General features: G+C 50.2%; 1 protein-coding gene across 7 annotated transcripts; it reads left to right on the forward strand.

Moving 5' to 3' along the window:
* Nucleotides 1-1333: 1333 nt before the first annotated feature.
* Nucleotides 1334-19360, forward strand: LOC123136480 (uncharacterized). 7 transcript variants are annotated; one of them, XR_006467018.1, is made up of 14 exons: nt 1334-2003; nt 9507-9604; nt 9690-9776; nt 9866-9962; nt 10045-10245; nt 10362-10457; nt 10967-11103; nt 11187-11378; nt 11455-11524; nt 11608-11740; nt 16356-16469; nt 16548-16641; nt 17001-18352; nt 18963-19360. XR_006467018.1 is itself a non-coding variant. In XM_044555851.1 (14 exons), the coding sequence occupies exons 1-14, from the start codon at nt 1680-1682 to the stop codon at nt 18964-18966; spliced, it is 1680 nt and encodes a 559-aa protein (XP_044411786.1). In that variant the 5' UTR covers nt 1334-1679; the 3' UTR covers nt 18967-19360. The 7 variants fall into 7 exon arrangements, 5 of the variants coding, with proteins under 5 accessions (XP_044411786.1, XP_044411787.1, XP_044411788.1 ...); XR_006467017.1 differs by having other exon boundaries at nt 17001-17088; nt 17125-19360; XM_044555851.1 differs by having other exon boundaries at nt 18320-18352.
* The last annotated feature ends 2854 nt before the right edge of the window (nt 19361-22214 follow it).

Genomic DNA, 22214 nt, shown 5'->3' on the forward strand with positions numbered 1-22214 from the left:
AGCCTCCATTGATGCCTCACGGGCGGTAGTGAAGGCACCGCCAACGCGCGTCCCGCCAGCTCCCGCCACGCGTCGCCTGGCATGCCGCCCCCGGGCGCCCCCTGACATGTGTGTGCCGGGGGCGTGGAGGCTGAGTGTCGGCGGCGTCCCGGTGCCGCCGGTGCCTGAAGGGGCAGCACGGCGGGCGGAGATCGCCCGCATCCGCTCCTCCCTGATGAAGGAGCGGCGGAACCAGCCGAGGTACGTGCCCGACAGTGAAACGCTGTGGACGATGTACTTCCAGCGCCGCCGCGAGGAGCAGATCGCCTCCATCAACGGCGCCATTTCCCGCAGCCGCCTCAACACCGAAGGACGGCGCGAGTGGTGGGGCGTCCCCGGCCGCACCCTCGAGGCCGCCCTCGACCACATCGAGACCGGCAACGTGCCGCGCCTCGAGTACCCGACGCAGCCGTCCTTCTCTCGCCGCCACGGCAGTTCCCGGACGCCGCGGCGAATGGAGCCGACGTCCTCGTCGTCGGGCTCCGGCTCGCTCTCCTCCGACTCGTCGGCACTCCGCCCCGTCAAGCCAGAATCGGAGGAGACGCCGCAGCGGCACCACACTCGCAGTGGCGCCCTCGTCATCAACGAGGGTGCCCGCCCCTCCCCGCGCTCCCTTCGTCTGGTCCGGCCGAAGCCCGAGCCGGGCCTGCTCCCCGTGAAGCCGGAGCACGCCGACATGGTGGCTCCCGACGACGAGTCCGCCCTGAAATGGACGAAGGAGGACTACGTCCGCGAGCAGGTGCGCCGCTAGCGCCAGGCGTACGAGGAGCACCAGGCCCGGCGATGCGGCCGCGAGAAGGGCGGCGTCATCGTCCTCGACAGTGACGAGGAGGAAGAGGCCGGGCCGTCTAGCCCCCGGCCGCGCGTCGTCGACCCTGGGCAGGGTTGCAACAGGGACGGTGGCTCCGGCGGGGCGCGCGACGACGACGACGACGGCGGCGGCGGCGACTACACCCGCTTCTACAGACTTCTCGGCATGTAGATGGCGGACGGTGGACGCGGGGTAGTGGCTACCGGCGTTGTTTAGCCTTAGTTTGGCGTAGTTTGCATTTTTTTTTTACAAATTTCAACAAAATTTCGTCGAGTTCGAACCAGATCTCCGTAGTTTTCGCCGAACCCAGGGCAACCTTGCGAGCGATGACTGGGACCGGGCCGCCTTCAGGCGTCAAACTAGCGCCGGTTCGCCTCCAGACAGACTTTTTTTGCCGCCGTGGGGCCCGAACGGCTAGAGATGCTCTTACCATGGCTGCTCGGGCAGGGGAGCTCAGTGAAAACCAAGGTCGGGGCTCGGGACCTCCGTAAAAAGGAGCTACTGAGAATAACTAGGGGATTCAGTTAACTAGGAGTACTTAAGTGTTCTTCCCAATTTCAAGAAAAGAAAGTGTTCTTCCCACTTTCGCTCTGCTCGGACGCGCGCCGCCATGGACAGTTCCTTCCTGCTCTTCCCTCGCTTCCAATCTCATCGCGTTAATCACATTCCAATTCCATCGACACGAGAAATCGGACTGCTCCAGATCATTTGGACTTCGATCTCCCCAGCCTCCCCATTTTTCCAGACACAGAGTTCCAGTTATCTGGTTTCGATGCGAATTACCCAGCGCCATCCCTTCCCCAGTTCTCCAGCCTCGTCAGAGTAGCCGATGGAGATAGATCTGACCCGGGACGCCCGCGACGGCGACGCGGAGAGGGTCGCCGCCCCGCAGAGTAACCGTGCCGTCCGAGTGGAGGTCGTCGCCCAGGAGCGCAACGGCGCCGGTGGCATGGTGGCCGCTGCCGAGGGAAGCGACGGCGCTGCCTTGGAGTCGGTCGGCGTTGGCGCCGAGGAGGGCGTCGCCCCGGAGAAGAACGGCGTCGGCTCCGGTGGCGAGAAGGAGGTCGCCTCGGAGGGGAGCGGCGCCGGCGCCGAGGTGGGCGCTGCCGTGGAGACGAACGGCGTCGCAGTTGACGTCTGGATCTGCCACCAGGTGAGAGCTCCCCTTCTCAACCCTCCCTTTCCCTTCTTTTTGAGCGAATTCGCGAGACGCCAGGCGACTCACGAGGCGATCCCCAATCGCAAACCCTAGCTAGACCCTTCGACCCTCGACTCACTCCTCGCCGCCGTCGCCCTATTGTTGCTCTGGATGCCTCGTGGTCGTCCGTGGCGACGGCATGTGTGGGATAGGCGCTTCTAGGCAGGGCTGCAGCGACGCCGGGTGGCTCCTCCACCGGTGGTGGGAGTAGCTGGCGTGCATGGCAGCCCACGCCCACTGAAGGTGGTGGGCGTTGGCGTTCCAGCTGTGGGCTGCTGGCAATGCAACTCTGATGTGGCCGTACACAGTTCTGCTGGCTGCTCCTACCATGGCGGCACCTGTGCCGCATGCCAGCTCAGGGGGCGTGGTTTTGACGTGCTGCCGACAGGTGCCTTGGTGAGGCTAGGGGTCTGAATGGGAGCTCCAGGAGAGGATGAACGCCGTGCCTTTCAGGGTTGGAGACGCTGATGTCTGAGGGCTTCATCTTCCTCCTTAGAGGCGTCGTCGTGGAGTTTCAGCACCTCTTCCACCCTGGGGTTTCGTGTTCTGGGTAAAAACCTCAGATTTGGCTTGCTGGATCGGCCGCCGCCGCCGTCCATATCCTCCTTGGAGGTGTCGTCTTGGAGCCTTGAATCTCTGGTTCAGGACTGGATGGATCTCGGTGTTGGGTGCAGCTTTAGGAGGCAGGCCTGTGGGTTCTGCCGCATACTTGGGCATTTCGGCTGCAGGTCTAGTTGGGCATGTAAGGTTTCGCCTGGTTTGCGGTGTCCTGGACATGGGCATTTCGGCTGCAGGTCTGTCCTGGCGGCCTAGTTTTGCCCTTTGCAGAACTGGAATCTCTGTCCCGGTAATTAAGTTTTCGTCTGGTTTCAGTGTCCTGGACATGGGTATGGAAGGCATCTACGCTTGTATCGTGTAGTTGATGCTGATGGATAAGTCTACGTACTAAGGTCTTTGTGGGGCTGCAGCACATGGTCCTTTGTGGGCCTGCAGCACATGGTCCTTATGGCAGTTAGGATAGAGTCCTTGACCATCAAGGACTGGCAGTTGAGATAGCATCTTAGACTAGCATCTTAGCAGCATGTTAGCATATGCTTGGCTGGCTAGCAGCCTATAAGTATGTATCCTCAACCCCTCAGGTTGGCATGGCATTGTGTGAGAAATAAACCAACGAAAATTGTCCCAACTCTCCTAGTGTCATCCACAACTATCAATGCTCAGGTTGAAAGGTCTAACAAGTGGTATCAGAGCCTCGTTATCTTGCACCCTGAGCATTTCATGTGAGAAGCCTAAGTCGGTAGCAGCAGCTGCTCCGGCTGCCTCTGGTTACCTCCCTCCCTCCGGACTGTCGAGCAGCAGTTCGTCAACAACCTCCTCTTCACGCAACAGCCCCCCTGCAGCAAGCCATGTCTGCAGGTCGCTCTCAGCACACGGCTACCTCGAGCATACGGCGCCGGCAGGAGGCCGAGCGCGCCGTTGCAGAGGAGCGTGACCGAGCAGCTGTAGCAGCAGCTGCTGCGGTAGCAAGGGTGTCGAGGCTGGCTGCAGCGGAGCTGGCAGCAGCCAGAGCGGAGGTAGAAGCAGCCAGGGCGGAGGTAGAAGCAGCAGCAGCAGCAGAAGCAGCACGTGAGGCTACGGCGGATGCCAAGGCACTCCGAGGCGGCTCCGGTAGCTCCAACAGCTCCGCGGCTGCGGATGACGGCGCCGACGCAGATCGCGCCAAAGTGGCGCAAGAGCGGACGGCGCAGTGGGCAGCCGAGCATGCCTACGCTCCAGGTGCAGGTGTGCACCGCGACGGCGGCTGCAATGACCAGGACCGCGGCCTCTACGAGGTCCGGATTGTGGTCAGGGATGTTGGTCCCAGTGTTGGGTGGCCTACCCTCACTAAAACCAACTACGTCGAGTGGGCCGGGATCATGCAGATCAGGCTCCAGGTGCGGCGCCTACGGGAGGCAGTCCAGGACAGCAACGTCGACCACCTGGAGGATCGACGGGCGCTGGACGCCCTCATCGCCGCAGTCCCGCCCGAGATGCAGTTCTCGCTTTCCAACAAGCGGACTGCCAAGGAGGCTTGGGACGCCATCGCCGCGGCACGCATCGGCAACGATCATGCTCGCAAGTCCACCCTGCAGGCACTTCGTAAGGAGTGGGAGAGCCTGGGTTTCAAGCCAGGTGAGGACGTTGATGACTTTGCTCTCCGCCTCAATACTTTGCTGTAGAAGTTGGTGAAGTTTGGCGATGCCACCTACATCGAGGAGAGAGCTGTAGAGAAGCTTTTTCGGTGCATCCCCGAGAAGTACAAGCAGATGGCTCGGTTGATCGAGTCTTTGCTGGACCTCTCCACGATGACGATCGAGGAGGCGATAGGTCGCCTCAAGGTCGTCGACACCGACGAGCCACAACCTTCCTTGGGGCCCATCACCACCGGCGGGAAGCTGCTCCTAACTCGGGAGCCGTGGGATGCCAGCCTTGGTGACGGGAAGAAGGGGGAGCCTTCTCCCACGACGGGCGGCCGCAAGCGTGGCAAGCAGCGTAAGGCGCGTAGAGGCCCCCCGGGCAGGGCACAAGGACGTGCCGAGGGTGACGCCCGCGAAGGCGCCAAGGACGGCGCCGCTGGCAAGCCCAAGCCGGCACAAGACAACAGTTGCCACAACTGTGGCCGGTTTGGCCATTGGGCCAATGAGTGTCGGCAACCACGACAAGGCCAGGCTCACGTGGCACAAGCGAAGGAGGAGACGGCTCTGTTCATGGCGCATGCAAGCATTGAGCTACCTTCAGCGACTCCAGTCGCAAAGGCTTTCATCCACCTCGATGAGCCAAAAGCACATGCTCTTCTCGACGATGGCTCCGGGAAGGACAAGACTACGGGGTGGTGCCTTGACATCGGTGCCACCCACCACATGACCGGTCGAAGGGAATTCTTCGCCGAGCTCGACTCCGATGCGCGTGGCTCCGTCAAGTTTGGGGATGCCTCCGCTGTGGAGATAAAGGGCGTCGGCTCTGTCATCTTCACCACCAAGACGGGAGAGCACCGGCTGCTCACCGGTGTCTACTACATCCCCGCGCTAAGGAACTCCATCATCAGCTTGAGATAGCTGGATGAGAACGGCTCACGCGTGCTGATTGAGCATGGGGTCCTGCGCATCTGGGATCGCCAGCGTTGCCTTATTGCCAAGGTACCCAGAGGTGAAAATTGACTCTACGTCCTTGATGTGCAGGTGGCACAACCGGTCTGTCTCGCTGTCCGTCGGGACGACGAGGCGTGGCAGTGGCATGAGCGCTTTGGGCACCTTCATTTTGAGGCCCTAAAGCGTCTAAGTGCCAAGGAGATGGTGCGAGGCCTGCCATGCCTCGACCATGTGGAGCAGTTCTGCGACATCTGCGTGCTGACGAAGCAGAGACGACTCCCCTTTCCCCAACATGCGAGTTTTCGGGCCAAGGAGAAGCTGGAGCTCGTGCACGGAGACCTGTGCGGCCCGGTGACGCCAGCCACACCAGGAGGTCGACGCTACTTCCTGTTGCTCGTCGACGATCTTTCCTGCTACATGTGGGTGATGATCCTCGGAAGTAAGGGAGAAGCGGCGGACGCCATCAGGCGCGCGCAGGTTGGTGTGGAGGCGGAGAGCGGCCGCAAATTGCGCATGTTGCGCACTGACAACGGCGGCGAGTTCACGGTGGCTGAATTCGCATCGTACTGCGCCGATGAGGGCATCCAGCGCCACTACTCCGCGCCGTACAGCCCGCAGCAAAACGGCGTCGTCGAGCGGCGCAACCAGACGATTGTGGGGATGGCTCGGGCTCTCCTCAAGCAGAGAGGGATGCCGGCTGTCTTCTGGGGAGAGGCGGTGCTAACGGCCGTCTACATCCTCAACCGCTCACCTACTAAGGCACTTGACGGCAGGACTCCATACGAGGCCTGGCATGGGCGGAAGCCGGCGGTTTCTCATTTGCGGGTCTTTGGCTGCCTTGCGTTTGCCAAGGAGCTCGGCCACATCGGCAAGCTCGACGACAGGAGCACTCCGGGAGTCTTCATCGGCTACACGGAGGGCTCAAAGGCCTACCGCATCCTCGACCCAAAGACACAACGTGTGCGCACAGCGCGAGACGTCGTGTTCAACGAAGGGCGAGGGTGGCAATGGGACAAGGCGGTGGACGACGGCTCGACGCCGATGTATGACGACTTCATTGTTGAGTACGCCTACTTCAAGGAAGTTGGGGGAGCAAGCAGCTCCTCTTCGCCGGGCATGTCTACCTCGGCCCCCAAAACTACATCGACTCCGGCGCCTGCTACGCCAACGACACCACAACCGGCGACGCCGCATACTCCAACCCCGGCGGTCACCACTCCGGGCTCGTCTTCATCAGCACCAGCTCACGCAGAGCACAACCCGATGAAGTTCGCTTCCCCGCTCACTCACGACGAGGAGCGTATCGACGCGTATTATGGTGGTGAACAGCTGCGGTATCGTACGATGGATAATCTACTCAGCAACCAGCCAGTGCCGGGACTGGTGCCATGTGACCTGGAGGCGCAGCTACAGCTCGCGTGTGAAGACGGCGAACCACAGTCCTTTGCAAAGGCCGAGAGAGACGCGGCATGGCGCGCCGCGATGCAGTTGGAGATGGATGCGGTCGAGCAAAACCGCACCTGGGAGCTCGCTTATCCCCCTCGTGGTCACTGTGCAATCACCCTTAAGTGGGTGTTCAAGCTGAAGAGGGATGGAGCCGGCGCCATCATCAAGCACAAGGCTCGCTTGGTGGCCCGAGGCTTCTTGCAGCAGGAAGGAGTCGACTTTGACGACGCTTTCGCTCTCGTGGCACGGATGGAGTCCGTGCGACTTCTCCTTGCGCTGGCTGCCCAGGAGAGCTGGCGTGTCCATCACATGGATGTCAAGTCGGCATTCCTCAACGGCGACTTGAAGGAGGAAGTCTACGTGCATCAGCCACCGGGATTTGCGATCCCCGGCCACGAGGGCAAGGTACTCCGCCTGCGCAAGGCTCTCTATGGCCTACGGCAGGCACCTAGGGCGTGGAACGCCAAGCTGGACTCCACGTTAAAGAAGATGGGCTTCGAGCAAAGCCCGCATGAGGCGGCCGTCTACCGACGGGGCAGTGGAGGAAATGCCCTGCTGGTGGGCGTCTATGTTGACGACTTGGTGATCACCGACACCAAAGATGCAGAGGTGGCGGCGTTCAAGGAAGACATGAAGGCCACCTTCCAGATGAGTGATCTGGGGCTCCTCTCCTTCTATCTAGGGATTGAGGTGCACCAGGATCACTCCGGGATCGCACTTCGACAGTCCGCCTACGCCAAGCGCATCGTTGAGCTAGCTGGGCTCATCGACTGCCACCAAGCTCTCACTCCGATGGAGGAGAGGCTGAAACTGGGCCGCGACAGCACGACGGAGGAAGTGGACGCTACGCAGTACCGACGCCTTGTGGGGAGCCTTCGCTACCTCGCCCACACACGACCGGACTTGGCCTTCTCCGTCGGCTATGTCAGTCGGTTCATGGAGCGACCGACGTCGGAGCACCAGCAGGCAGTGAAGAGGATCATCCGCTACGTGGCGGGGACCCTCGACCACAGCCTCCACTATCCCAGGTCTCCGGGGGCGGCACACTTCGTCGGGTACAGCGACAGCGACCATGCCGGTGACATCAACACCAGCAAGAGCACAAGCGGGATCCTCTTCTTCCTCAGCAAGTGTCTCGTGAGCTGGTAATCGGTCAAGCAGCAGGTGGTGGCCCTGTCCAGCTGTGAGGCCGAGTACATAGCGGCCTCCACCGCTTGCACTCGGGCGCTCTGGCTCGCTCGACTGCTTGGTGATCTCCTCGTCCAAGACACCAGAACGGTGCAGCTCCTGGTGGACAGCAAGTCCGCCCTGGCCCTGGCAAAGAACCCCGTTTTTCATGAACGGAGCAAGCACATCCGACTGAGGTATCACTTCATCTGCAGCTGCTTGGAAGAAGGGAGCATCGAGGCGAGCTACATCAACACCATGGACCAGCTCGCAGACCTGCTCACCAAGCCTCTTGGGAGGATCAAGTTCCTTGAACTTTGCTCCAGGATTGGGATGATTCAACTCTCCCACAAAGCGACGTACAAGACTTAGGGGGAGAATGATGGATAAGTCTACGTACTAGGGTCTTTGTGGGGCTGCAGCACATGGTCCTTTGTGGGGCTGCAGCACATGGTCCTTATGGCAGTTAGGATAGAGTCCTTGACCATCAAGGACTGGCAGTTGAGATAGCATCTTAGACCGGCATCTTAGCATATGCTTGGCTGGCTAGCAGCCTATAAGTATGTATCCCCAACCCCTCAGGTTGGCATGGCATTGTGTGAGAAATAAACCAACGAAAATTGTCCCAACTCTCCTAGTGTCATCCACAACTATCAATGCTCAGGTTGAAAGGTCTAACAAGTGGTATCAGAGCCTCGTTATCTTGCACCCTGAGCATTTCCTGTGAGAAGCCTAAGTCGGTAGCAGCAGCTGCTCCGACTGCCTCTGGTTACCTCCCTCCCTCCGGACTATCGAGCAGCAATTCGTCAACAGCCTCCTCTTCACGCAACAGCCCCCCTGCAGCAAGCCATGTCTGCAGGTCGCTCTCAGCACACGGCTACCTCGAGCATACGGCGCCGGCAGGAGGCCGAGCGCGCCGTTGCAGAGGAGCGTGACCGAGCCCCTACCTTGATTTTCGTTAAAACGCTGAGCCAAAAACTTGGATGGCATCTAAAAGATTTACAAACTCCAAATCAAAGAACCGCACAGATCGAACAGGAGGGAGGAAAAACAGGGGGGAGACAACTGAAAAATCCTTTATGCCATGGATCTGATTTTGTTAAGACAAGATGCGTTTCACACAACTTCCTGACCGAGAGATCTATGATATCTTTAATGTAATCCTGCAACTCTAGTGACCGACTTCACTGGACAATTAAGGAGGGAAATTGGTTTGAAGTTACTAAGGGTTGTTGTCATTATCTTTTTTCCTTAACAAAATCATGTAAGATCTGTTTATCCTTTCTGGTTGTCCACCCGAATTATAGGCTAGAAATCTTGAAAGAAAGCAGAACTGGATCCATCCGGACCTAGCTCCTGCTCCCTTTTGCTTCTGCTCAACTAGTAAGCGTGCACGTGCAAATGCATGTCTCGACTAATATTGCAAACATATGTGAAAATTAACTTGCAGAGAAAGATGTTTTGATCCACTGAAAAATATTGCAAATCAAGAAAGTATGTATATGACCGGTTCAATTTAGTTGGTTCAAATTAGTGTAATTTCACACATAGCACTGCTTTATTGCGGACCTTTGTTGCGATCGTACGAAGATAAACCACACCTCATTAAATATGGTGCCGCATAGAGCCATAGTTAACATCCGGACCTAGCTCCTGCTCCCTTTCGCTTCTGCTCAATGTATCTTCGTTTCATCTCTTCTGTGTTGCTATTCCTCAGTGCCGTCAGAGAAAAATAGGGCCCACGGCAGCTTGCAGAGGGTCCAAGAAGAATGGCAAGTGCGCTCTCAGATATTGCAAGAATTGCATACGTAACAGGTTCAATAATGTCCTCTCTGCTTTTTCTTAGAGGCTGTGGTAGGCAATCTTGAATGGGTTTGTTGATGTTCTCTTTATTTAACAGGTACCCTTTGATTGCGGATGAGGTGTTGAAGGAGGAAGCCTGGGAATGCCCCAAGTGCAGGAATGACTGCAACTGCAGCAAGTGCAAGTGAGCAATCTGAAGCTGGTGCTTGTCATGAGGGATTATAGGTTATTGTTATTGTTTTTATATACTCGTTATCTGGTTTTGTTTGGCAGAAAGAGGAGAGGGGAGGAGCCAGCAGGGCCAATGGTCCATTCTGTCAAGAGACCGAAGGGCAACCTGCGGAGAATTGAGAGCACCGATGCTCTCAAGGATGAAATAGTCATACCCAGAGGTACTCTTGTCAAGAGACCGAAGGGCAACCTGCGGAGAATTGAGAGCACCGATGCTCTAGGATGAAATAGTCATACCCAGAGGTACTCTTGTCAAGAGACCGAAGGGCAACCTGCGGAGAATTGAGAGCACCGATGCTCTCAAGGATGAAATAGTCATACCCAGAGGTACTCTTGTGACTTGCGTTGCTGGTGTAGAGATGCAGCCTGAAGATGTTGGTGCCGCCATTCAATTTTTGGAGTTTTGTCGCTCATTTGGCGAGGTAGTTATGGAAAGCAAATAGTATTTTTTTAATCATATGTTAGTTACACTTCTGCGATAAAATCTCCTTAGTATCACATATGACATATGCATCTACATTTCTGACAATTTGACCAGCGCAATATGTCGTGCAAATCATTGCTGAGACTAGGATGTCTTGAGGGCTTCACAATATTTGTGATAGTGATGCATGTCTATGCAAGTGCCCACTTGGTATATCTCTAATGATCTGTATGCTTGATTTCATCTACCTCCAGAAAGTGTCATAATTATTTTAAATCCATCTTCTATCTCTAACAAGCACCATGGAACAATTTTGAGTGTACAGCAATTAGAAATTATTTTGTGTTGCATTGTTTGATGCATGGACTCCTCATTTGTCATTTCTAAATCCTGTTTGCAGTAGCTAAGTGAGGTTGTCTGAGATTGTTGCTGAGCTCATAAATTCTGCTGTTGGTGAGGTCTAGAATCTTAATCCTGTTCTTGTTACTTCTGTCTTGTTAACACAAAACAGATCATCAACTTGAGAGGCATATTCTTTATGATATGTCAATTTATAATAATCTAAAGAAAGTTTATTTGCATTGTATTTATAATCTGTCATCAAACTTGGTTTTTGTTTCGATAGTTGGAATTCTTACCAGTTCTTAGCTACTTGCTTGCTTTTAGAGACTTTTTCTTCCGTATTATAAATAGAATAATGTACAAAATTATTTAAGCAGATCTTCCAAATAAGGAAGGGCCAATCAGAAAAAATTGTCAAAGACATAACTGGAGATCGTCAACTCCGAGAGGTGTCTTCAGTTGTTGCTGAGCTTCATGCAAACCTGTTATCTGTCATAGAAAACGGCAATTACAAGTAAGTATACTTCAAATTGTATCTCCTTCTAGTTTTGTGCATGTAGTTGAAAAATGAATAAATGAGGTTTTTCCTTTCTCAAGGCCTTTGAAATATCCAAGACATGGGGATGCATGGATAAGAAAACTCAGGAAATATATCACTGACTCGACATTACACGCAAAAGATTTCATCCTTGAGTACTTAAGCCATGGGCTATCTGGATATAAAAATTTGAGCCCTTCTCATAAGCTGGATGTGCTGAATTCTCTGTGTGATGAGGCATTATCATCTGAGTAAGTACAGGCTACCATATGTGCTGAAGTAGTTCACTTTACTACTGTCATATTAATTATCTTGTATCTTTATCAGAAAGTTGAAGACTAGGATTGAAGCTAGAGAATGTGTGGCCAGACAAAAGATCCGTGCTGCAACCGAGAAGGTATTTAGTTGAGAAGTTCCTTTTCTTTGTGGTTAAGTCACTTGGTTGACATTAGTGATCAGCAGTTTTCTCTTCTTTCATAGGAAAAGGAGCTAAAAGAAAGACAGAATGACATGGCTAAAACAATGGGAGGAGAAATCGCTGGCAATGACGAAGCTAATAATATCTTTTGTCAAATAAAGGAGGCAAAAGAAGTCAAGCAGGCAGCCATGAATGGTATGTCGCAGTATGGTCAAATTTGTTTAGTACTGTATTATGCATTTGTTCAGTTTACAGTACCCTTCCCCGGACCCTGCGCAAGCAGGAGCTACATGCACCGGGCTGCCCTTTTTATTGTGCATTTGTTCAGTTTACAGTATGTTTGATATCTTTCACATCAAATATAGCATGCCTTTTAATATGTATATTTTTTTTCTGGAAAATACCTTTGTAATATAACTACATTATTAGGTTTTATATTACTCCCTCCAGTCGACAAAAACATGATGTTTTGGACATAGTTTTGGTCTAACTTTTAAAACTTTAACCATCAATAAGGCAATATCTTCTAAAATATTTTGATTGGGTGAGTGAGAACCATATGTATAGATTTGTCTAAAAAATACTTGCACAATACAACAGATTTTATTAAGTTTTAAACATTATACCATAATAGAAACTGATGGTCAAAGTACTATTCTTGGAGATTGTGCAACTTACTATCTTCTCAAAGACGTGATGGAGTAGTAGAAACAAACGGCCAAAGTTAAGACCGGAGGGAATATCTAACTACCACCGACGTCAAATTGTCCGCTTACCCTCCACCATACATGCATACTGACCATTTATGTGAACATACTGTTTGTATAGTCCAACCCAAGTAGCCCTAAGAAAAAGGAAACATATGATAATATGTTGATTACCTTAAATGTGTTCTGCTCCCTGATGTTGTAACAATAAGATGGAACTTGGCCATCGTTTTAGAGTCCGGCAAACTTATTTGTGCATCCACCATAGTGCTTTGTGCTCACTCTTCTACCTACACACCTTCCCACTTTGTTGTCTAGTTCGATACCATCAGGCCCATTGGTGTTTATCCTGCCAAAATAAAAGCAACTGTGACAAGGATGGACACTGCCGATAATAATGGAAATATGTATGTCACACAATGTTCTTTGTTAGGAAAATATGCAACTTGTATTACAAGAAGGCCAAAGCCATCATATATATGTACAAGAGGATGCCAAAAGGCTAGAATACAAAAGGCCAAAGGAATCCTCGCAGCGCATGGGAGATATATTGAATCTGCACGAAAAACACGAATAAGAGTGGAAACTGGGTATGAACCATGGCAGCAATCTTTTTTATATAGACAAGACCTCACTACGAGAAGACATAAAGTAGATCCAAGTGTACCAGGAAAAATCATCTATAAAGATAATGTAGTAGCGATGACCCCCTTTCGAAGCGAAGGGAGCCGGACCCCAAACATCAGAGTGAATGAGGTCAAAGGGGCGCTCGGACACTGACTCACTATGAGGATAGGGTAGTTGAATCTGCTTACCAAGCCTGCAACCCATACAATCCAACGAAGCGTTACCGGAGGCAGACCCTAGAACACCACGATGAACCAAAGACGAGAGACGAGAACCGCATAAATGGCCAAGACGATGATGCCACTGTTGAAAAGAGTTGGTAGTTGCAGCAACAGGGGTGGTGAGACTGGCGGTAGTGGCAGCGGAGGGAAGACGAAGCCAGTCAAGCTCCCAGAGACCATTAGAGCGTCGAGGGTCAGCACCAAGCAGAGCACCCGTGCGACGATCTTGAAGAGAACAGACATCAAAGTCGAGAATGACCCTACAACTAGAATCAACAATCTGACCACCAGATATGAGGTGCATGGTAAGTCGGGGAACATGAGCTACAGAGGGAACATGAAATGAAGAAGTGCTAAGAGTGCCTCGACTAGCTACAGGGAGGGGAGTGCCGTCAGCTGCAAGAACACGAACAGGAGACTTGACAGGTCGAATGGAGGTCAAAGTGGAAGAATCATAAGTCATATGAAAAGATGCTCCAGTATCAAGAATCCATGGGGATGTACCTGAATGGGTAGAAGGTGGTTTCTCAGTGCCAGAAGGGTCAGTCACAAAACCTGCAGAACCTGTCGGTGAAGAATCCCAAGTAGCAAGCAGGCATCGTAGCTGCGCAATCTCACGCGCAAACAGAGACGGTGCGGAAAAGGTCGAGGTAGAAACACTTGCCGACGATGAGCAGTCGCCACCACCCGTGAAAGCCGTGTGTAGACTCGACGAAGAGCGGTCACTGGCGAGCGCGGAAGCCGTGAGAGGAGTCGACGTAGAGCGGCCACCAGCGTGCGCGGAAGCCGCGAGAGTCGACGTAGAGCGGTCGCCGCGAGAGGAGTTGACGTAGAGCAGTCACTGCCGCGGGCGGAAGCCGCGAGAAGAGTCGACGTAGAGCGGTCACCGCCGCGGGCGGAAGCCGCGAGAGGAGTTGACGTATAACGACCATCACAGCCTGCTGAAGACGCCATAGAGGGCAACATCAGAGGCGGACGAGCACCAAGCACCGAGCGGCGGCGCATATGCGAGACGAGATCAATATATGGAACACCATCGGTAGTCTGTGGGAAGCGACGGAATGCAGGCCCGACGAAAACGACATGTCTCCTTTTTTACATTTTTTTTTACTTTCTCTCTTTTTTTAGACAACGAAAGAACTACAGGGCGTCAAGCCAGGCACTCGTATGTAGTAGGCCAATTGACTGAGTAGCCCACCAGCAGCAGCCCAAGAGGAGCGAACCCGTGCAGGGAGCACGCACGCACAGGGCAGTTGGATCGTTCACGGCCCCGTAGTCAACGCACGCGAGGGCACCAGAAAACAAGCGGCAGACAGCTCGGGAGAGCAGAGGCGGAAGCGGCGGTTGGCGCTGGACCAGATCGCGCGCGGGGCAAAAGAAGGACGGGCGGCGGCGGCGGCGCACCAAGAGGGCGGGCGGCGGCGGCCTGGCCTGGAGCACGCGGGGCGGCGGCGGCGGCCGGGCTTGGGAGGCGAAGCGGCAGCGGCGGCGGCCTGGCCTGGGAGCAGAGGCAGGCGGCGACACGGCCAAGCCGGAGAGAATTGGAGAAATTCTGCCGGCCTGAAAGAAGACAGCGGCGGTAGTACTAGATGGATCCAGCTCCAGCACTAGTTGCAATCGTGCAGAAAAAAGAACCTAAGCTCTGATACCATGTTAGGAAAATATGCAACTTGTATTACAAGAAGGCCAAAGCCATCATATATATGTACAAGAGGATGCCAAAAGGCTAGAATACAAAAGGCCAAAGGCCATCACCAATATAACTCTAACATTCTTCATGTGACACCAACCTACCACCTATTTTGGTGTCGAAGGCCTTGCCCTTTTCACCATCGGGCAGCTTCCGTTGTTAGCGTAGCCATAGCTGGCACAACTTATATTACCAATTGGTTAACATACCAAGTCAAGACCCCTCATGTTAGGATCTTTTTCAACATAGGATCGCTCCCCCACCCTCCAAGGTCCATTTTTTCTTAGATTTTTTAGGTATGAAACCATAGTCTTAAAAATGATCTTTTCCCTAATATAATGCTTTTATTACTCTTGGTGACATCCATATTTCGATGGTGTCACTGTCACCTAAACTATCTAGGCGCTTGCCTAACTAAAATACCTAGGATGATGGCCCTTGGTGTCTGATATGGCCTCGGGGGTGCTATCTCAATGCCAAGGTGATGCCACGATAACCCCTCCCTAGAGTGTAGTAAACTGTTACAGTCGGTTCTTGCAACGTTGTGAAATAGGTAGAACAGAAGATTCAACAAGCCTTGTGAAAACATGACGTGACGGCACCACTGGTCCTACCAGCATAGCAATTAGATTGTCATGAGGGCATGACGCCATGGCCTCACTTTCACGAATCATAAGCGACATGTTGGGTCAGGCAATTGACTACCGGTATGAAGGAATTTCAGCAGTATTACGTTGCTTCGCTTTGGGAAAGCGGGAAAAAGAACCCTAGGGCTTTGATGCCATGTTGGGAATATGCAAATTGCATTTCCATGAGGCAAGTACATGAGTGGTAAACATGTAGAGAACCCCTTATACAATGGGGATATTACATGGCTATATATAACTCTTAACAAGTTTGAAGGTGATTATGGGCTGGTTGAGGTTTAGAGCAAGCACTCCTAAAGCCAGGTCTTGGCAATAATATTGATTAAGTCTACCTTGCCCTATTTAAAGGGGTGGAAATAAGATGCACGTCAAAAATGCTAACTGAGAGTTTGATATCACGATATGTTTTCTTTGATATGATGGAAATTCCATCTTAAATTGAAATAAATAAGTTGGAACAGAAGCAATCATGATTCATGAGGCAGCCCTTTACTTTGAACCTCACATAATCTTTCATTGACAACTTTTAGTTATGCAGCAGAAGCGCAGTTCGAGTGTCAGTTTTCCTTTTCAATTTAATACTTTTATTTTCCATATTTTGCGTAATGTGCAGTCTAGACTGTCCGGGTAATTACTTTTCAGAATGTGAAAGTAAAAATGCTTAATTTGGTTTCTTAACATTTCAAGCATATTAATTCAGTTGGGAGGTGTGGTTGTACACCCCCACCACCGAGTCTCTCCTGACATGCGATTTAGGGTGCCTTTCTTATTCTATAAACGATAGGTCCTCCTATGTATTCTTGTCCTTATGTTTTATTATGTAATGTGTAAAATGTCTAGGCTTTTTTTATTTATTAAAAAGGGGTATTGAGCTAGCCATGCTGTATTAATTTCTTCTTTTACTTTCCAACTATGCAGAATTAGAGGAACTGGGATGTGTCCTTAGGTCCACGCCTGTCATGGTAGACAAAGGAGTAGCATACTGGAAGCTGGATGGCTATTGTAATAACAATACAAACATATTACGCCAAGGTAAGAAATTATTATTATGAGATTTCAGTTTACTCATTTGCAAATATATAGTTATTAGTAATACCATGTTTATGTCAGAATTTGACAACGAAGCTACAATGAAGAACCAAGACAAGTGGTTCATGTTCAGTGAAGATGAACAGAAAGTAGTTGAAAATCATGTAACTACAAGGTAAGGAGTTAATCTTACCAAATTATTTTTCTGTATCCCTCTTTCCTAAATCCTGTAGACTTGTTGCTACAGTGATTTTCTTTCACCAGCGTCTTTCCGTTAGTTACCCCATCTGATATTTTATGCTGTAGACCCATTATTTCTGGTAAAAAGAACTCATATTTGTATGTGTTGCTATGGTTGGGCAACCCTCCCTCCCAAAATAAGTGTCTTGAGCTTAGTACAAATTTGTACTAGAGTTAGTACAAAGTTGAGACACTTATTTTGGGACGGAGGGAGTATAATATAGTAATGCAAATGAAGCATAATGCTATGAAGTAGCATTTTCTAAAAAATGATAATTTTTTTATGTCTTGCAGTGTGCTGTCAAAAGACTTCTCTTGGCCGTACTGTTAGAGTACGGCTCTGATACCAAATTGGTATGAACCGGATCCCTACCAGGGCGTGGTCTCAGGTTGTAGGGGTGGAAGGAGGGATGGCGTGGAGGAAGGCGTGGTTGCCGGCGCTGGGGCGCCGTCGTTGCGTGCACGCGCGCGAGAGAGAGAGCGCGGCGGCGGCTAGGGTTAGGTCTCCCGGCTCCCTAAGGAAGCCGAGCAGATATGATTGCTTCTTGCTTGATTAGATTAATACATCTCCTCTCCTTATATAGAGAAGTTTACTTGACTCCCAAGCAAGCGACCCTCATCTCTAATTAACCCTAAGACTAACGGGCTATACCGCCAGCCCAGGCCTATTAGGCCATTACATACTCTAACAAGTACATTCTCTTATATTCTTGTAAAGCAATAGCCGCACTCACCATCGTCAGTATTTCTTCTGGAGAGCTGCTAGGGTATGATCTTTGTACGACAAGACTGGTCTGGTGTTGTAGGCCCAAACATCAGGAAACGGGCCTCTGTCTGGTCGTATGAAAATCGTATGAAAAAAGGTCGTACGCAAAGTAGTTTCGTTTCTTCTGCATGTCACCTACCTACCTACCTACCACCCTCCTGCTAGTGTGATCTGATGTTTTCATTACCCGCTGTTCAGGCCTTCAGGGACATTTTGGGTTGGGGGTATTCCACCATCCCATGTGGGAACTAACAGATAAAGTAATTTTGATTGGTGGTATGATTATTATGTAGAAAGGTTACCGATTTACTTTGAAAGGATTCACCAATATGCTTAGGTGACAAAATTTACTACCTGCGGTTTTGGGATGCTTGAATAATGTAGTCTGGAGCTCCTAAACAGATTGTCGATACCTTACTTTCATGGATTTGTGGTCGTTGTTTCATTTTGGAAATCTATAGCCTGAGGCTTTTAGTTCTTTACATTTGGTCCCAAGATATAAATATCTTTGTATATGTTCTGTCAAGCCATGCTCAGTTGCTCATATCTGTGTCTTTTTTTCTTTTCTATAAACACTTCTTCATTCAAGCAAGTTATACTTTGAGCATGATTGGACTTCTGGCTGATGATGTGTTCAGTCTTTTCTTCACTGCATAGAATTGATGTGTCAATATGCTCAATTTCTTTTGGTGTTAACAAATGTCTTATTTATTTTGCGCTGGATATTTTGTTTTCTCGTTTTCTAGTTCGAGAAGTATTGCCAGCTCAGTAAGTTGGCCTTTTTTTTATCGATATAGTAGTAAAACTGTTGGCTGACCCAGTATCTTGTTGCAACTGTCTAAAATAGGTCCCAGCGCCCATGGAGAAAGGATAACCGGGTGTAATGATTTACAGATCCCAATCTCCTGCTGTTTTAACTGCTTGATGATATTCATTTGTCCTTTCTATGTGCCTTTCTTTTTATGGCTTCTAGGATACACCACATTTCCTTTCAAGTGAAATGGAAATAAGTTATTTTACAACCGCATCGTCACTATTTATGTTCTAACAGCAAAGCATATATAAACCACCAGTGTTGACTCTGCTGTGCTTATCAACCTGATGAGTGTTCACTTACAGTTACAGCTCAACTTCACCGGAAACATACGTAAAAGATAACATCGGAGATGTACAGAAGTTTGCACACGAATCTCCATTGCTTTTTCAAACCCCTTGCCATGCTATAGCAGGAAGAAGCTACTGCGTTGAACAGAATATCACCTGCGGTAGTATTGCTGATATAGTCCCGAACATAACTTTTAGCTAGTCTACAAAAGTATTTAGGATAAAACTATATTTTATATGCCACCGTAAAGCGAGTCATCACATGGAACTTCATGGTTAAGTATTTATCCTATTAGAGTTTTGTAATGATTGTTTCTCTTAAGTATTAAGCTCAGAGTGGGAGCTGTGAATTATTTTCATCTTCTTTTGATGTTCTGTTTTGGCAGGTGAATGGACTACCCCAGATGACAGTTGCTACAGAACAACCAACATTTCTCAAAGATTGGGTCATAGCATTTGAATACAAATCTTGTGGCATCTTTCTTCTCCCCTATGGGAACACAGCAAGACTTTGTAGCACCTTCTGATGTATTTTTTGGGGATGTTTTAAAAATGAGAGAAAGCTAGAGCATGCAGCTTTGCTGAAATTTATCGTTAGCATTTGAATGTCGTGCAGCCAAATTTTCCTGCTGTATCGTACTCCCTCTGTAAAGAAATATAAGTGTTTAGATCACCAGGTGCTCTTGTATTTCTTTACGGAGGGAGTATTATTGATCATTCTATAGCAGAAAAGGATTATTTCCAGTCTCGAACATGAAAGAGCTTTGATTGATTGATTTATTTATTTACCTTTTTAGAAAGGCAGGATTCATTGCTTGCATGTCTGGTTGGTGCCCTAGGCAGACATGGTCAGAAGTGGCGCCTGGAGAACAGATATAGCCTCGGGCATGCTGTCTGGACAATAGGGACGGCCAGTGTGCGCATCGCTGCACTCGAGCAGCTATACGGAGAATAGGAACGGCATTTGCATCAGGGAAAAAATCAACCTGATACCATGATGCCACTCATCAAAATTCAGTAAACAAGAGAAATGTAGGAGAGGCTGACATCGAGGACCCAATAGGTTTCTCAACCTGTATGCAAGAAAACGCCCCTTCCCGCAAAAAAAAGAAAAGAAAAGAAAACGCCCCTTCCTCGCATCAGTCTAGCCGTTGAATTTCAATCCAATGGCCGGCGTGCTTCTAATTTCCATCTTGTTCCTTAAGCCACACAAACCAACGTCGGCCGGACAATGTGCTACCGGCCCTTGAGACCGGCAAAGCTTCCTCGAAGCCCCAATTGCCGTCCAGGCCATCCCTTTAACCCTACACAACTCTTGTTCTTCTCTAGCGACAACAACCCCACCTTGTACCTTAACTAGTCAACCCTTAGCCTTGGACGTCACTGTTGCGTTGTTTTCGGCTCAAGTTGTTCCGTTCGGACCTCGTCGATGTTGCGCTTGCCACCATGCTGCTGTCTTTACTCTCGGTGCTAACGTAGAATTGACTAGCGTGAAACAAAAGTTCAGTTCAAGCATCATGTAAAGAGCAAAAGCACAGAGAAAAAGTGCTGGTTCCTACGTGTTGGTTCCTACTGTAATGCTGACGTCTGAGACCAACAAATTGTCAATGTCATCAATAAACGAGAAAAACTGTACAAGGAAAAGCTTACACCGGGGACCTAGCAGGTTAAACATGGCCATACACATGCAAGTGTCTCCTTGTTTCTCGTATCACTCATTCTAGCAACCCTAGGATTCAAATCCAATTGTTGGCGTGCCCCTTCAATCTTCCTTCTTCTCCCTCCAGCCACCCAAATCAGCTCCAACTGGACCGCCCGCTCCCAACGCTGTGTGGATGACAGCGCCGTTGCATGCCCTACCGTGAAGCACGCCCCATGCCATCCCTTTAACCCCCACACCACATGTTCTTCTCGTTCAGATCCTCACTTACCCAACTTCTTAACACATTCTTCTGATTTGCTTTTCGAGTCCAACATACCCATGTCAGGTGGATCCAGCAGATTTCATAGACTGACATCTGGTACCTTGTTTTTGGATCGAGTAAGTATCAATTTGGTTGGGCAAGCGTTGGGCCTACGCTGCCCATGTTTTTTTTCATAGAACATGACCGACCCAACTTTTTTTCAAGAAAACTACACATTCCACTTTTATTTATTTTTTAAAGAATTCTCAAGTGCAAATCTCCCAACAGGATAGATGGATTTGGGCCATGAAGGAAATTTTAGTCTTTTTCTAGGTTGGCACGCTAAGCAAGTGAACTATAAATTCTTAAAAAAGGCTATAGTTCCGCCACATATTTGAAGTCTGGCATTTGGGACCGACCTTTCCCTAGAAAAGCATTGGGACCCATGAGCTTGAAGCCAATGCAAGGCATTGTCAACATGATCAACAAATGAATCTGCCAACTGTAGTCGTTGGATTGATATCCAACGGCTATTGTGCTTCTGCAATCCGTCTTCTTCCTCTAACCACTCAAACGAGTGCGGTCAGATCATCCGTTCCTGCCTCTCGCGGCTAACGGCGCTACAATGCTCCCCTCGCCGCCCCATCCTATGCTAAACCGCCTCCCAAGCCATCCCTCTACCTCCACACCTCCTGTTGTTCCCCGGTGACGGCAACCCCACCCCGCACCGAACCAGCTAACCATTGTCCCCTCACGTGGGACTACACTGCAGCGTCTTACTAGGCTATGAGTCATTCCCGTTCGAGGCCTCTTTGTTGTCTGCCGCCTTGGTGCGCTCGTCGAGGCGTCACCGTCTGGTGTTGCCAACGTAGTCAACAACCGAGAGTCGTCGAAAGAGGACTGCACATGGAGAAGCTGACAATTAGGGACCGACTAGGTTCAAGATCACGCGCAAAATAGGTGCCTCCTTATTTCAAGAAAAAATGCTTCCTCCTAATTGAATTTGGATATCTGTGACCCACTAGGTTGAAGCCTACGTGTGTATGGTGTTATATGTCCGGTACCAATCGTGACGTGCATACTGGTCTCCAATGGTGAGCCGTGGTCGAGGAAGGAGGTGTAGGTATGCAACAGTGTACACTTGGGTAATATAGCGCGCACGCGCACACAGAGAGAGAGAATACACACACGACTAACACACTCAAACTGACCGAGAGAGATCGAGAGACTACGCATATACCAGTACGGTCAAGGAACTTTGTGCGATCATCCAGTTGGTCCTTTCCGAGCGGTGGAAGCATAGGAAGAACATCGTCTTCAGCCAAGACGTGCCATCTCTAACGATGGTGCTCACTAGGATAAATCAGGAATTCGGGGAGGGGGTTCGGCAGCAGGGTAGTATCAATGGACAATGGAGCGACCTTTCAGATGGAGTTCATAGAATGAGTGTGACGCTTGTCTAGATGGAGAGTTGTGTGTGGGGTGCGTCCTTGATGTATTCAGATATACTCCCTTCATTTCTTTTTAGCCTGCATGAACTTAGTCAAACTCAAACTTTGTCAAGTTTGACTAAGTTTATAGAAAAAGATACCAACATTCGCAATATGAAATCATTATTGTTAGATGCATCATGAAATTAATTTTTATACAATGTAGCTTTAGTATTGTAGATGTTGATATTTTTTTCCTACAAAGTTAGTCAAACTTTACAAAGTTTGACTGATCAAATTTTAC

Source organism: Triticum aestivum, chromosome 6B, assembly GCF_018294505.1.
Source record: "Triticum aestivum cultivar Chinese Spring chromosome 6B, IWGSC CS RefSeq v2.1, whole genome shotgun sequence".
NCBI classification, from domain to species: domain Eukaryota; kingdom Viridiplantae; phylum Streptophyta; class Magnoliopsida; order Poales; family Poaceae; genus Triticum; species Triticum aestivum.